Raw genomic sequence first — 16,813 nt, forward strand, 5'->3', positions numbered from 1 at the left:
ATGCTTGTCCAGAAATAATGATTGATAAAAATGAATGGGAAGGAGGAGAGGGTTGACGGGGTTACGCATTCTGACCACATATCGATTCTAAAAGAATATAAATCAGCTTTTTATTCGTTGGAAAATTAAACGAGTTCAATTTCTTGTTTTCTTCTTCTTTTTTTCTTTCATCCTTTTTTTTTTCTCCTTTCTCTCTATGATTATGGAAAGGAATAGTAGAAAGGATGGAACTACTTTTTTTCTTTTCTTTTCTTTTCTTTTCTCCCGACATTTCTCCGGTTTAATTAACCGATGGAATCACGGATATTAATTCATGGTGCTGTCGGCGTCTTCCGTTTCTTCCTTCGTCCACTAATATCCGGGAATGAGAGAAAAGAAAAATGGGAGGGCGGAGACGGAGAAAGGGGTAAGGGGGGAAAAAAATCGAAAGGGGACACGATCCATGAACTTTCTGTGTCTCCATTGTGTGCGTCTCGTGTCTGCTCGAATTGGTTATTAACTCGCAGGCTAGCAGTTCCGATGTGACGAAGGTAAAACGAGGACGTTGAGAAAATCGATTCGTTAGAAGAAAGGCATAAAGAGAGAAAGAGAAGACAATGAAAGAAAGTAGGAGATATTGTCATCTAATTGTACGTCTGTCGAGGGACGTATGTATGGTTAATAAAAATTAACGCTCTAAAACGGTAACGAAGATTTTTTTTTTTTTTTTAATGCACGTCTTTTCTCTTCCTCACTCTTTCTCTTCCTCTTTTTATATATAAATATATATATATATATATATATATATATATATATATATATATATATCTATTACGGATAAATTAAACCCCGAGTTTCTTTTCGATGGACTTAAATCGACTTGGACGTGCATTACGAGCCGACCGTATCGTAAAAAGAATATAAAAGGCTGAGGTGGTAAAGCGGAAGAAGAAGAAAAAGAAGGAGAGAAGCAAAAGAAAAAAAAAAAGAAAGAAAGAAGGGTGGAAAGAAAAGGACCGAGTCGAGGGGCTGAAACTTTCTCACTGAAGGCTTGCACGATACGAACGATTTTAAAAGAGAGAGAGAGAGAGAGAGAGAGAGAGAGAAAAGAATCAAGAATATGTAGTATGCTTTCTCGAGAACGATTTTGCACGACAACGGAAGGCAAATGGCAAGTGTTGGTTGCTTCGCTGACTAGCTTTTACGAAGGAAAGAGGCGAACGACGCTAATGCGTCGTCTCTTACTCGTTTCGAACATTCCCTTTCTCGAAAAGTTTGCAAACGACATCGCCCCTCCGTCCTTTCACGGATTTAAAGAGATCTCGAGAGCATTCAATAAAAGCCAAACCTTATACCGTATTTGCATATATTTTTAACGTTAAAGGCGTATTCTATTAAATGACGATATCCTTTCCTCTATCTATAGAAATACCGATAGCAATATATATTTGCGTTTTGAGAGAGAGAGAGAACGAATATTTTTTATCAGTTGAAACTCGATATCGATACCTACCATAAATTTGTCTTATCTCCTTCTATAATGGATAAGTTATTAGAACGTTTAATTTTCATATCCACGTAATCGTTAAAAATAATAAATTATAGCCATAAAAAAGAAGTAAAGAAAGAATGTTAAAACTGAATTGTTAAAAAGGAACCGTGTCGATTTTAATCACAGAGTTATAAAAAGTAAAAAGAAAAAATGATGTTTTTGAAAAAAGAAAAGAAAAAAAGGAGAGAAGCAAATGAAATATTAGACGGGAAATACGCGATGCACTTTTAAAGCCAATGTTAACGATGGTTTTGACATGACCATGATGGTGGTGGTGGTGGTCTCTTTGGCACCAGCTGCAAGATTCTCTCAAAGTTAAAGATTACGAAGGCACATGCCATAGTCTTTGGACCAATACACTGAAACACTTGGGAACTCTCAATGGTACTACTCTTGAAGGTGTAACTTTCGTGGTCTCCTAACAATTTACCATGTTAACGTTAGGGAGTGAGAGAGAGAGAGAGAGTTAGGTTGGAACGATCGAAGAAGCCAAAGCGACGTATCGAGAATACTGCGAGTTTCTAATGTCCTTGGATTAGTCTCGCGACGCCGTTTGCTGTGTTAATTGTACTTAGAATCGTTATAGTTCGGAGTCTTATGACTTTCAATTTTGGGAAATGTGTGATATCATTTTAGAGCATTGCATTTTCTATGCTTCCTATCTTATCCTCCTTCGTTTTCCTTCTTTTTCTTCCTTTTTATTTTTACATTTTAATATTTCTTATAAAATACAAGTTACTACTCACGATCGAGTTACCGTTGATCAATAGAACAACGTCGAACAATATTAAACGTTAAGATATTTCACTTCTCTAATTCAGACCAGTTTCAGCTCTTCTCTCAACATTCAGCATAACTAAGACGTCGTAGATTACTTCGGCTCATTCCGCTTTAACGGGCAAACTTTGAGCGAGTAATCGGTAGTCAAAGTTTTGGAGACGCTTTGCGCAGTGCTAATTGAGATTTCGCTATTATCCCTCTTACCGCCTCTTGCTCTCTTTCTCTCTCCTCCATCTTCTGGAATTCCTTCAGCCATGAACAACTTTGAATCATCGAAATATAAATGAGCTAATCGTGAAAGATGAAACTACGATTTTCTCTGCTACGTTTCCAAACTTACTTTCTTCTTCTTCTATTTCTATATATATACACACACATATATATATATATATATATAATCAAAAATGAACGGTCGTATCTTTGTCCTAACCAGAGATATCCATATATCCGAACTGTCGTAATACGTCATACTATATAAATTGTCTTCGGTACCTTTGAATTTCACCGACGGAGTATTAATAGGACTAAGGTAAATTACTACTCCTTTGACCAGCTCGAGTTGAGTTTGACATGACAAATGTCCAACCTTCAGTCGTCTCTCTCTCTTTCGTTCCCTATCAAACTATCCTTTGGACGTTTGCTAAAATATTAACCTATAACTACGTACAATAGAGAGAAAGAGAGAGCGAGAGAGAGAGAGAGAGATCATGTTAGCTAGTGCACTCGTTACGTCCCATGAATGGAATAGTTTCTTTGTGATAAGAATAGAAAGAGAGAGAGAGAGAGAGAAAGAGAGAAGGGAAGTATATATTAATGGAGGTACTTGAAACTCTGAGCTATTTGGTTTTGATTAATTCAATGCAAACACTCTGACAAGGAAGAAGAAGAAGGGAAGGGAACGATGAGTAAAGTTTCCTTTTCTAACGACGAAGTAATCATTTGCAATCAGCAGGCATTCGACAGTCCTTTAAGAGACAGATTACGTAGAGTTTGGCTTGAATGAACGTCGAATGAATCCTCTTGCTTGCATTATGTATATATAGATAATCGGTGTGTGTGCTTTTCCATCTGTCTATGTGTCGGTATATTCTATTTCCATCTCTCTCCCTGTCATTACATAGAGTTCCGACCTGCACTTCGGTAAATCCTCGAAACGCAAGCTAGTTTGCATTCTCTTCGACTTTGAAACGAGTCCACCGGGGAAGAAGGAAGAATGGTTAAATAATGGAGAGTATTATTCCGGTGAAGCAATCGTCCTAACGTTAACGAGTACGAGAGAACAAGAACTATCTTGCAGGGCAACAAGCTTACGAGGAATCATGACTGTCTTTTTTTCTTTTTTTTTTTTTTTTTTTGGTCGTACTAAGAGTCGAATATTTTTAATGATTAAATGCTCACTCTCTCTCTCTCTCTCTCTCTTTCTCCTCTTTGTTTTGCTTTTGAAAATATTTTCTCACTCTTTCGTATCTTGCTAGTAAACTAGAGATAGATAGAGTGCGTAGGAAGGTCTAGGAAACCTTATCGATGCGAACACAAATCCAGAAGAGTTAATCTAATTAAAATATCGCTATGGCATCGCTGACATCGGAGTCTTTTCTCCGACGACAAAAGAGATAAAGAGAAATAGAGAGAGTAAGACTGGAGTGAAACGAAAAAAAAATGGTCAACACTTTTCGAGGTAAGATAACAGAAAGAAAAGTGAGAATTCTACCGGAATGTTACGTTAGACAGAGAGAATATCCTCCGGGTCTGACGTTGATAACGACATTATTTGTCGCATCGTTTATCGTTGAAAATGTTTCCCTTTTCCTTCGTTTCTCCTTTTTATCCTTCTCGTTCCCTTAGCTCTCGCTACGTTCGTCCCGTACGCATTTGCTGCCGGCGATAGGAGTGTTAAATCACGAGGGCCACGTTGCGAGCGGGCTTAGCCAAAGCAAAAGAATCATTTGTCAAGGGAGAGAATAAAGTTGCCAGCTCGTAAAGATTATCAAACCAACCATATCGTTCTCTTTTCCTCGTTTTTTTTTTTTTTTCTTTTTCTTTTTTCTACTCTCTATTTTTTATTCTCTCCGTAACATTCCTAACTACGTGATATAACACCTTCGTATATTATATACACCTAGGAGTTTACAAATTTGGTTACGTGCGCTTGACGCAATTAACACTTCTGGTGTTATACTTGTGTCGGATAATGTCAAAAATACCTTGGAGATCGATCCCCCTTCTCGTTTGTTTGAAACGTATTTTTCGTGTCGTTTTTCCTTTTTGTACGAGATCGGATGGTAACTAACAGTAGCTTTGGGATTTCGTTGATGCGAAACGCTTTTATAGCGTCTCGTCGTTCGTAATACTCGCTTCTATCGGCTTTCACCGTTTCTCTCTCCATTTTCGGATATGAAAGGGATGTTTTCACTTCCTCTCTCTCTCTCTCTCTCTCTCTCTCTCTCTCTCTCTCTCTCTCTCTCTCTCTCTCTCTCTCTCTCTCTCTCTCTCTGTGCAGCAGCAAGATGAAGTCGAATTCGACGCGTTATATGCAAAGTGTGAGTTTGCTTTGGGGTTTGTGTAATTTCTACGCTCGGTTCAATTATTTTCCATGGGGAAACGAGAATGTAAAGATTCGTATCATGGGACAATGCTTCTACAGAGAATAATACTTGATCTCGATCAACATAATTTCTCTCTCTCTCTCTCTCTCTCTCTCTCTCTCTCTCTCTCTCTCTCTCTTTCTCTGTGCATCGATCTGTCTATCTATCTATATTTATATTAATGCATATATTTATTGGATATATCCTCTGCAATATTGATATTTCTAGTGAAAAGAGAATATTCCTAGTCCTTTCTCATTCATTCATTCATTCATTCTTTTCATTCATTTGTTCTTTTTTAATCTCAAACTGCAGAGAAACGTTTACGAATTTATCGATTCTCCCGTACAATTCGTCCGCCGTTAAAGTCAGCCAATATTCGCTAGGAGACGAAAGGACGTATTTGAACTTTTTTTTTATCGAAAGCAAACAAAGATGTGTATATATATGTATATATATATATATATGTCGTTTGGTAGTCAGAGGACAATTTTGTAGCAGTGATTCATAGTCAGGAGATTGGGAATAACGTTGGAAGCACACCGGTCAGAGATATCTCCTGCGTTGGAGCGTGCAATATCGGGTTTTGGTATCTCTGCCGATTCCTCCCTTCTCTTCTCCTCCTTCTCCTCCCTACCCTTCTCTTCGCTGCAGTTAGCAACCTCCGTCTCTTCTTCGCACTGACTGGACGTTCGCTTGATATATTACAGGAGCCGTTTATTACCTCTGACCGATAATGTTTTGCTTTGTTTCACGGTTGTGCATGGGATCTATCTGGTATTGTCCACTTCGTACCATCGACTAACAAGCTGTGCCAACGATGACCATCAGAGAGAGAGAGAGAGAAAACGTGTGGTAACTGCACCGGTGACGTGTTCGTCATTTATCTTCCTCGACACCTCGATCCGATTTCGATTTATTTTCGAGTATGCAAGGCAAAGATTCTCATTTTTATTCGAAAATATCGTTCCACCTCCCTACCTCCCTGAACTTTTGCTTTATCCTGATCTCTCGTATAAATAATGATGAAGTATGGGAATTTTGAAAAAAAAAAAAAAAAAAAAAAAAAAGAGAGAAAAAAAAGAAAAAAAAAGATGGAATCTCTGATATGAGTGTGTAACGAAAGGAGAGATTAGAAAAATTGGCGATAAAATAAAGGTTATTTAAATGCATTTTAATATAATTAATTACGTTTGATCAAAGAACGAAGATAATGATAAAAGAACGTGAGAAAAATGCATAATCCTGTGCTTATTCTTCTCTCGTAAGTAGAAAAAGTTAGAATCGTGTACTCTAATCTTCCGTTAGTTTGATAAATCATCACGGTTCGTTGCTTTGCGCTGTATTCAACGCTCCTAGTATTCGCAACGATGTGAGCTTTCCAGTACGCTCGAAGCGAAGCTTAATTAAATAGCGGCCAAACATCCTGCCGGAATGTTCCTACCGAGTTATTACGCGTGACCTGTTCTCTCTCTTTCTCTCCCTAGCGTGCAATGCGGTTGCCATGATTTTAATCGGACTAATATGTGGCCCTCATCCTTTTTTGCGAATGAAACCCAACTATACCTATCTGACCTCATAAACTCGTTCTATTTTTGCCGTACAAAGGGTGGTAGTATTTCTTTTTATTTTATTTTTTTTTTCTTTTTTATTTATTTATTTATTTATTTATTCATTTATTTTTTTTTCCCCCCTTTGTTTATAGACGATCCTAGTTTTACGCCGTTCCGTCGGCCCTGTCTGAATGTTTTATTAATGTTTTCTTGATTTTTCTTTTTCAGATGAAAATACGAGAAGGGAGGGGACAACTGTGACGGCAAACTGTGTTTCATGCGAGGCTGTAATCATAAAAAGGTGATAGAAATCATTTCTATATTCATCGTTCGAATGACACGAGGAGAGTCGACAAAGGATTCATCCACTCTTCCATTTTTTTTTTTTTTTTTTTTTTTTTTTTTTTGAAAGACGTTCACATTTATATATGTCAGGGTATTCTTGCTAATGTAACGAGGAGCTGCCGAAGACACACGTTCTTTGGAAAATTCAATCGTCGAACGTCCATTAAAATTCCAATTTTTTCTCCCGCTCTCATTCTCTCTCTCTCTCTCTCTCCCCCCTCCTTTCTTTTTTGTCCCCTTTAACAGGATAGAATCTCCCTCGTAAAATTCGTGAGAATTACACGGGTGGTTCCGGTTAAGAGAAGGAGAAGCCGATCGTGAGAGGAAGGTAGATAGGAAAATGGCTGAATAAATTCTAAATTATTCCGTTCGCACGCGTCGAGTTTTCGCGAAAAATGCTTGGCATTTTAATAGAGGTTGCGGTGCTATTGTGGCAACTTTAATTAAATCATGTTCCACGCTTGAAAGTAGAATGTTTTATGTGTACCCGTGTGTTTAGTATCGCGAGGTTGGCAGTAAAGGAAGGAAGGAAGAAAGGAAGGAAGAAGAAGAAGAAGAAAAAGAAATTGAAACGTAGAAGGAAGGAATGGTTTTTAACAGAAAACGAAGAAGCAACTTGTCGGAGTTTGTATAAAACGTTAATTGCGTGAGGAACAAAGAATCTCGAAGAAGTGTTTGGGCTCTTGTCTGCTGCTCTGCTTGCTTCCTACGTATATATATATATATATATATATATATATATATATATATATACATACACACACACACATACATACACAGGCGCGTGCGTTATCTACCTACACGCGCAGAAAGAAGTGACTACGCAAACGTCGTAATTTATTAATTCGAGAGTAACATGCGCGTCTTAGTCGTCGTCGTCGTCGTCGTCGTCGTCGTCGTCGTCGTCTTCATCGTCGTGTTTCGTGAGAAAATGAGAGGAAAACGAGCCTACTGGACGCTCACTTAATCTCATATCATCGTTACCGCGAAACGAGTTAAGTTACTAACGAGCTCTTCAGGGGAAATAAAAAGATGCGTTTTACGTGTATGTTTGTTTAGTGTGTTTAGTGTGTTTTATGCATGCACCGTTTATTCGCGTGCTCACAAATTTCTCTTAAGTTATTCGCGTCTTAAGAGATTCATTTAAAAGAAAATGTCGGCTGTTGATTAGCTATTTTCCTTTCGATTCTCTTTCTTTCTTTCTTTTTTTCCTTTTAAAATTATAATTGGAAAAGAAAATTAGAAAATTATCAAATATCTTTATAAAATGATTGATTAATGCTCGGAGATTTGTTTTCATTTCATTTGGCGCGTCGTTTCATTGATTTCTCTTCTTCGTATCAATCTCTATTTCTCTCGGACAGAGAGAAAGGGGCCTCGATTGTCGAAACCACCACCAGTAAACTCGCTTTTCTATTCTTTTCGAAACGTGTTTGGGAAAACGCGCGCCGACTCTACCCGACGAATTAATAGAACGTAAATTCACCGCGCTTGGTCTCGAAGAGCGAACGTTCCTGCTGCTGTTGCTGTTAGTGATGGTGGTGGTGGTTGTGCCGTTGCTGTTGCTGTGGCTGTTGCTGCTGCTGCTGTTGCTGCACTGTGACTGTTATTTCGTGAGCGCACGCTCCTGTCGATTTTGTCGACTCGGCCCGACACGCCCCCGGCACTCGTCGAGTGCACACGATTTTCCAATGTAGGGAAGGAAATTTCGTGCGCGTTGCTTGTTCTGTCTCGAGTCTGAAATAAAATCGAACTTTTCAGGGATTTATTTTCATTCGGAAACGAGAACGGAAAGCGTTCGTTTGCTGAAAATCTCATCCTTTGAAACTTTTTCTCTCTCTCTCTCTCTCTCTCTCTCTCTCTCTCTCTCTCTCTCTCTCTCTCTCTCTCTCTCTCTCTCTCTCTCTCTGTGCTTTCTTTCTCTGTCGTCTCTTTTAAGCGAAATAAAGAGAAAAATAAATAAATAAATAAATAAATAAATAAATAAATATAAATATTTTTTTATATAAATATTTTTCCAGGGTTTGAGGAAAAATCTCTTAAAATAGCGATGTTTTGAAGAAGATTTTTTTCTTCTTTTTTTCCCTTTTTTTTTCATTCTATTTTTATTTATTTTTATCTTTGTTCGCAGAGCAGGAAAGAGGATATATAAAAGTGGTAGAGATGCGTCGCGCGTCGTCCTTCGTACTATTTTCCATTCATTCTTTTTCACTGGTCTTAAGCAAAGCACGAAATTAAACATTTCTACGAGCTTTGATACGTATATTTTCAAGAGGAAAAGGGTAGTTCGCGTGATCGTGTCAATCGTTCGACGAGAATGAAGCACTAGATATGAGACGAACTAGATGAGAGATATAGGGCTTGCGAAAGATTCAACATCGACAACCTTTGATATACGCGAGCAAATGAGAACTCGTTCGTTCATTCGTTTGATTCTCACGTTATCAGATACATTATATCGAGGTTGTGTGCCGTTCCTAAAGATCCATCGATAAATTCCGATAGGTGCGGAAGGAGTGCATTGCCGTTCTAAAAATGCCATTTCTCTCTTTCTCTGTCTCTCTCTCTCTCTCTCTCTCTCTCTCTCTCTCTCTCTCTTTCTCTTTCTCTTTCAACGATACAAATAACGATAGCGGTAAATCACTCGACCATTTTATCACGTAGAAATTTCTTGTGTATTTTTCATGAAACACGATAAACTCAAATCGATTAATCGAAATACACTTTTCGTTTTTGTTTTTTCCTTTCTCTCTTTTTCTCTCTCTCTCTCTCTCTCTCTCTTTCTCTCTCTTTCTCTTTAAATATGATAGACGACGATCGATTAGCCGACTTAAAATTAATTTTGTTAATTCGTCGAATCGTTCTACGGAAAAAGATTAATGTACACTCGTTTTTTTTTTATCTGCGCGCAAAAGTGTCAAGTCCATGTGAAAGAAACCGCGCCTACTTGTAATCTCTTTGATGGAAATCCCCTTACCACACTCGGACTATCGATCAGAGTATGCTCGGTATCCGCTTACACGCTGTTACGCCACCTCTTTGAAGATCCACGTGCAAGATATATCACGTCGCTATGAGAATTTTTACAGATTTATCTCGTTGCTACAAGGAAAAATATGTGCATATTTCGTAGAAAATTTTATATTTCGTATATATATGTATGTATGTATATATGTATATATATGTATATGTATACAACCAAACTACTTCCTTTGAATTATGTATAAAAATTGATCCATTATTCGTAGTAGAAACCACAGTGCAGGGATATAAAAATAAATATGTCGATCATTCGGATCTTTTCCTTATAAAAAAAAAAAAAAAAAAAAAAAAAAAAAGAGAGAGAGAGAAAAAATAAAAGAAGCACGTTAATCGAAGCCGACGAATTTGGATTTATTCTCGAAATAAAGAGAATAATGTAGGGTGACGGTTTTAATTTTATCTCAGACACGATAATCATACATTTGGACTTATTTAATTACCCATAAATAGATTCGTGATATATTCTAATGTCAATCGTAACGGTTTTACGTACCTTCAATGATGATTAAGTACACGGATCATAAATGATACACGGAGAGATTAAACCAAGCCGATACGTTCGCGTTGACATTAATTGACTCCGGACCTTCTAGCTCCTAAAGCAGGAAGCAATTAAGTAGCGTCACGATATTGTAGGTAGATCGAAGGCAATTTTCATGATTTAACGGATAATCAAGCTAATGGGTAATTACACCGCGTGCAATAATAGACACCAGAGACATAATGCGAGACCACAATTATGCGTATGTATATTGTATAAGGAAGTCATACAAATTTCGTTGTAAAAAGGAAAACATAATCTTATTTTTATCCTGTTAAATTTTCGTATTATAACCGGACGTCGTGTAGGCTCCGAGTTTGTCCAAAGAAAAGTAAAATGGAAAGGAAAAAGAAATGAAAGAGGATAATCTTTAGAAAGCTCGCCCCTTTTTTACCAAAGTAAAACGTGCATATTCCGTTGTCCTTGCGGTGACGTCGTCTGCTGCAATGCGACACAGTCCATAGTGAGAGCGAAGAAAATAAGAGAAGAATGAAAGAGAGAGAGAAAGGGGTGGGGTGGGAGGGTAAGAGAGAACGAGAAGAATAATCGAAGGATCAAAAGTTATATTTTTATTTTTTTTCCAATTGATCGGTGGCTTTCGACGAACGAAGGGAAAAAGAAAGAAAAAAAAAAAACAGATAAGAAAAACGGAAGGTACAATTGTCCCGTGACTTCGTAATTGAATAATAAAATTATCGTTGATAAAGGGAAAAAGAAATAGGAAGAGAGATAAATTAGAGTAAACAATTGCAAACTCGAGGATAAAGTATACGTTGGTTTTACCTCGATCAATTAGCTTACTCAAGCTCCGTTGGGACGAGCAAAAAGTATGATTATTCTTTCATGTACCGTATGCGTGTTATTCAATATTCAGACATGTCTATGCCATATATAAATGGACGTAAAGCTGACGTTAAATCTAAGCATTATTAATAACTTTGCTAATGGCTAAATCGTGACTGTGTCAATTATCCGTTAAATGTCATCGAACTCGTCGATACTACGAGTCATATCTACGAGTCGATTTTTATCGATATAGTTTACTTGGTTGACAATTCATTTAGAAAAACTAAAGTCGTAGATTATGGTATTAAGACAAGAACGAGCTGTTAAAAAACTCGCAAAGAGAGAGAGAGAGAGAGAGAGAGAGAGAGAGTTAATAGTTGGAAAGTATTAAAATGGTGATTTCGTTCATAGAGAAACAGCTTGTTCTGCTCTTTGGTTGATCTCGTAACAGAATCCATACCGAATACGATCCCTGTATTACGTGTATACACGTACGTAGTATCTTCCCTATCTCGTTCCAACTCTCGTCCTACGAAAGAGAGGGAAATAGAAGAGCAAAAGGGTGCATACGGTAATACCCTATCGAGCGAGCTTCTCTAGATAGAAAGAGAGAAAAGAGAGGGAGAGAGAGAGACCGAGCACGAACAATATTCTCTGTGAATATTCCAGCCACGGTACGCAATCCGTGCACCACCGTCGACATGATCGATATTCCAGGGGAATATCCAAGGAAAGAAATACCTAGAATTTATAATAAAACGTCTCTCTCTCTTTCTCTCTCTATCTCTATCTCTCTCTGTTTCTGCTATCGAAAGGCAAAAGAGAGGAAAGCCAATTTGTTGTTCACAACTCGTAATCGATTTGAATGTGAAAAACTTGTTTACCATCTTTACACTAGAAAAAGGAGGATTTGAAATTCTTTTCGTTTTAAGTAGTTACATGTTGCAAGAGAATCGCAAATGTCTAATGTTTCTCCCTCTTTCCCTTTGCCTACTTTCACGATATAACCATCTAGAGAATAAAAAATACAAGATGGAAAGAGAATTTCCATGGAATCGTCAAACCGAAGAATCTAATGGCGATGGTATACATATACATATATATCGAAAATTTTCTTTTAATGTTTTGCCTTGTCTTTCCATATTTCAATGGAAACGAGGACTCGTTCTAATCTCTATCCTTCTTTATGCATAAAATTTTAGTATTATGCATTTATTATAATTGGAGATCGATCGTAAGCCGACTCTCGATAAACACGTACACGCGATATTTCTCCCGTATATTAGTTCGATTCGATGCAATTGACTCGTATGCGAGAATAAAAAGAAAAAGTGGAAGAAGAGAAAAATAGGAAGAAAGGAACAAGGATAAAGATATATATCCAGAGTTGAACAATCTCGCGTTCTATAAGGGTGGCATAAACTTTATTATACGACACGAGAGAAGAAGAAAAAGGTAGAGACAGAGATAGCAAGTTTATTGCATTTTCGTGTAAAGACTTAAACGAAATTATATTCTCTCGGGTAAAATTTATTATGTCTCGACGAATAACTTGTTAATAATTAACTGCTTGTTGCTCGTCAGAGAAAGAGAGAAAGAGAGACTGTCTATATGAAAAGTTTTTCAATGTCGTTTACCATTCTTCTTTTTTTTTTTTTAATGAAGAAAAAAGGGATAAATTTTTATCAAACGAAAAATTACATCGAAGAAATACGTTAAGCTAAGAAGAGTTACACGCGACGAGTCTTAATTTAAAGGCAAAGATTTAAGAAGGTAGTGATACTAATGGTGAAAGGGTAGGAGGAATTATTTCTAAGTTTCTTGAAATTTTTCCGTTTCTCTATCTTTTTCTTTCTAGTCGAAAGGACAAGAGTGTGAGAAAGAGAGAGAGAGAGACGAGGGAGAGTGGGAATGGGAAGTATCAACGTTGAGTACGAGAACGAGCTACCCTCTAATTCTTGGGAACTTGTAACGAGTAATAAATGTCGGACGCGCGTGCCTTTAATATCGTATAATGGTGCCAGGATATATAGTAGCAGTTTTCATTGCTGTTGCTGGTGGTGGTGATAGCGATGCTAGTGGTGGTGATGGTAGTAGTTGTGGGTCTCTTTATAAAAAAAAAAAGAATAAATAAAAGGATCAAAGAAAAAGCATACTAAACGGTCCATTCTTTTTTGTTCGTATTTTAAAAATAATCAATAAATAAAAATTGTTTTTAACAGCTACAAAGAAAAAATGATTGACTTCGACGTGAAAATGCGTAAAAGATATAAAAAAAAATATGTATATATATATATATATATATATATATATATGTATATAAAGAAAGTGAAAAGAGGACAAAGTAAAAGACGAACATTGACATGGTGTGTCTGTTGTAACCTCATCGATTTTCTTTCCTCGTTCAACCTGTTTTCTTCATCGAAAGACGGGTTTGTCTCGTCGTCGAACTTACCTTGGTTTCTCTCTCGATAGTCAAGGAACTTCCACTCGATCGGTCGATTATATTTCCGGTATGGATAAAAAGAAACGTAGACAGAGATAAAGAGAAAGAGAATGAGTACGACAGAACTTACAAATTCCTAACTAGTACTATATTTCCAAGAGTTATATATCCACGAATAACAATTATTTTGTTCTATATATAGCCAAAATGTAATCCACTCGCGTGCGTTACGTCGAATTATCTACTTGCAATGGACGTCGGAGGGTTTTATTGTTCGAGGAAAATAAAAAAAACGAATTTGTAGTTTATATCAACGACTCGAGTTTTGGTTAACAAGCGAAGTAATAACGCTAACGCATTATTTGTTTATAATCGAATGAATGGGTAAAGGTGAAGAAGAGAAAGAGAGGGAGGGGGAGGGGGAGGGGTAGAGGAAGACAGAAAAGCCGTAATGAGCTGTCGTTAGCAGGAAACGTTGTTGAAATTTCTCTTTCTGAAGGTTTTCAAGATCCCTCATTAATTTCACTGGGCTTTATTCATATTATAATTGATTTCGTTGGATACCTTTTCCTAGCCGGCTTTTGTTCCGACTCGTCGTTCCTTTTGCGCGATCAAGCACCGAGAATCGTTACTTTTTCGTTTTCTCTTCTTGTCTCTTATTTTTCGCGTTAATACGCGATTTAAAAAAGAAGATCTTTTATTTTTAGAATTATTGTTATCATTGAAGGAAGTGAAAAAAATTCTTTGCGAATATTTGCAATAATTTCCTGTTTACGTCGGAAGCCTTTTTTTTGCGCTCTCTCTCTCTCTCTCTCTCTCTCTCTCTCTCTCTCTCTCTCTCTCTCTCTCTCTCTCTCTCTCTCTCTCTCTCTCTCTCTCTCTCTCTCTTTCTCTGTTTTCCTATTTTTCTTTTTTTTTCTTTTTTTTTTCCATAGACCAACGTAATACCGAAGAATATAAACTGAATCGTTATTGGAAATCTATTGAAGCAACATGAAAGAAAGAAGAAGAATGGTCAGCAGTATGGCTCGATCGATATTATTTTCCTCCAACTTCGCGAATAGTTATATCGAAAGGTTTTCGCGTTTTTCCACGATTCTGCTTTCGAATAATGGAAGTAAAAATCGGCTTCCGGCGTCTCACACTCGAGAACTCGAGAACCGTGAAAAGCATAACTTCGGAATCGTGACTCGGTCTGAAAACGTGCGAGAAATTGACGACTGCGGATGGAGAAAAAGAGGAAGGTGAAGGAAAAGTACGTTGTGTTCGTTGGAAAGCTGGATCGGAGCCATCGCTTTGAATCGGATTCGATTTCGAAGGAGTTCAGAAAAGAAGAAAAGTGCGAAAGGTTTCTCTCTTTCTTTCCCTTTCTATCTCTATCTTTCCATTTCGTCAAATTTCGTCCATTTCCGCACTGTCACTTTAGTCTTTGGATTTTCTTTTAGACATAACCATTTTCTTTTATGTTTTTGCTTTTTCAACAAAATTATCTCGTTTCTCCGAATCGTTTGTATTTTTTGTCGAAGGAAAAAAAAGAAAAAAAAAAAAGATTTTTTTGCCGATCTACAAAAAAGAAAAGGTGATCGTCTATCGTGGACGCATAAATGGCAAGAAAGATGTTCGTCTTTTTTTTTTTTTTTTTTTTTTCTTTTTTCTTTTTTCTTTTTTATCTTGATTTTTTTTTCATTTATCCAAGCATTCTCCATCGTATATATTACAATATGTGCAAACACTTTGAAAGTTAACACGAAAACGTTCGCTCCATTACCTTTGTCCTACACGCGATAATCGGTCTCTCCCACTAGCGAGATAGTTGATACACCACGTATATATATATATATATATATATATGTATGTTTGTATGTATGTATGTATCTACGTATGTAGGAGTATGTGTGTTAGGGACGTGAGAGACGTGTTTATGGATTAATGCTCAACGAAACGCGAATTTGTGCGAGCGAGCATATGTGTCATACGCGTCACAGAGCTCGTGCCTTCTCTCTCTCTCTCTCTCTCTCTCTCTCTCTCTCTCTCTTGCACGCGCGAACTCCTCAACGTGTTTTCTTCGCGATTTGTTTCGTCATTTTTGTATCTTTTATCATCTTCCTCCCTTAAGCTCTCTTCCTCTCCTATACAAAATCCCTTAGACTATATAGCGGTAAACAAGATTATAATTTTTTTTCCGTTTAAATTATCGCTTCTATTCGATAAAAATGATTGAGTGAAAGAGGGAGGGGGGAGAAGAGATGAGAGCGAGAGAGAGATGAGAGCGAGATAAAAGGGTGATAAGTAGTTTCCGCTCGATTTGAATCGTCGGAAGTTCTTTCGAGAAAGCGTGAAATTCGTTAGAACGATTCGTGAGTGCTATAGCGTAGAGAGAGAGAGAGAGAGAGAGAGAGAGAGAGAACGAGAGAATCGATTTCGAGAGACGAATTCGCCCGGTTTAATCCGACGAGAGTTTAATGGTATTCCCTACGGTGTATACAGCCGAGTCGTTTCTCGCTTTACAGCGTAAGAGAAGCAATTGCCTGCACATACATCGAATATATACGCTTTCACGTTTAGTTTCCTGCTGATATATTTCTTTCTTTCTTTCTTTCCCTTTCCCTTTCCCTTTCCTCCCTTTCTCTTAACGTCGAATTGTATTTCGAACGAATTATTTCCTCTTCCTTCCTTCCTTCCTTTCCCTCCTTGATGGTAATTCGAAGATATTGTAGAGGTAGTTGATTTAAACATTTTTTGTTCCTTTGTTTGTTGTTTTTCTTTGGTTTTTTTTTTTTTTTGTTCTTTTTTTCTCTTTATACATTCATTCATTCATTCACCCTCGCGAACGGCGCCCGACATAAATTTTGCACGTTCGAGGTGAATGAATCGACTATGAAATTCGATAAGTAAACCATGAGAGAACGTGTCTTAGGGAAAATAAAACGTGGGTGAAATTTTGATTGGGAAGGGCGAACTTCTTAAAAATAATTTCGTCGAATTAGAAAATTTTATAAATGATATAATCAAGGGAACCGATTATATCTGACATAATTATGAAAATGAATATAATTTATATTTAAGGATAGAAGGATAAAGAGAAATATTTATTTAATCAATTGCAAGTAATGGGGATCGTTAATTTAATCAATCATCTATTAGGAAAAAATTTAATTTCGATTCGTCGGAAATATATTTTAATCGAAATGAAAATCGATTGGT

General features: G+C 37.1%; 1 protein-coding gene across 11 annotated transcripts in view; it reads left to right on the plus strand.

Annotated features, from left to right (window-relative positions):
- LOC118448876 (beta-1,4-N-acetylgalactosaminyltransferase bre-4) overlaps nt 1–16,813 on the plus strand; it is a 68,578-nt gene that overhangs the window by 30,493 nt on the left and 21,272 nt on the right. For all 11 annotated transcript variants that reach the window (XM_035882775.2, XM_085660706.1, XM_035882774.2 and 8 more), the window contains one exon: nt 6,678–6,750. Coding sequence is in view for 1 of the 11 variants with exons in the window: in XM_085660704.1 (XP_085516830.1) it covers nt 6,678–6,750 (73 nt within the window). In the remaining 10 variants the exon portion in view is untranslated. The remainder of the gene's footprint in view (nt 1–6,677; nt 6,751–16,813) is intronic.

Source organism: Vespa mandarinia, chromosome 12 (genome assembly GCF_050613455.1).
Source record: "Vespa mandarinia isolate Hongniang chromosome 12, ASM5061345v1, whole genome shotgun sequence".
NCBI lineage: Eukaryota > Metazoa > Arthropoda > Insecta > Hymenoptera > Vespidae > Vespa > Vespa mandarinia.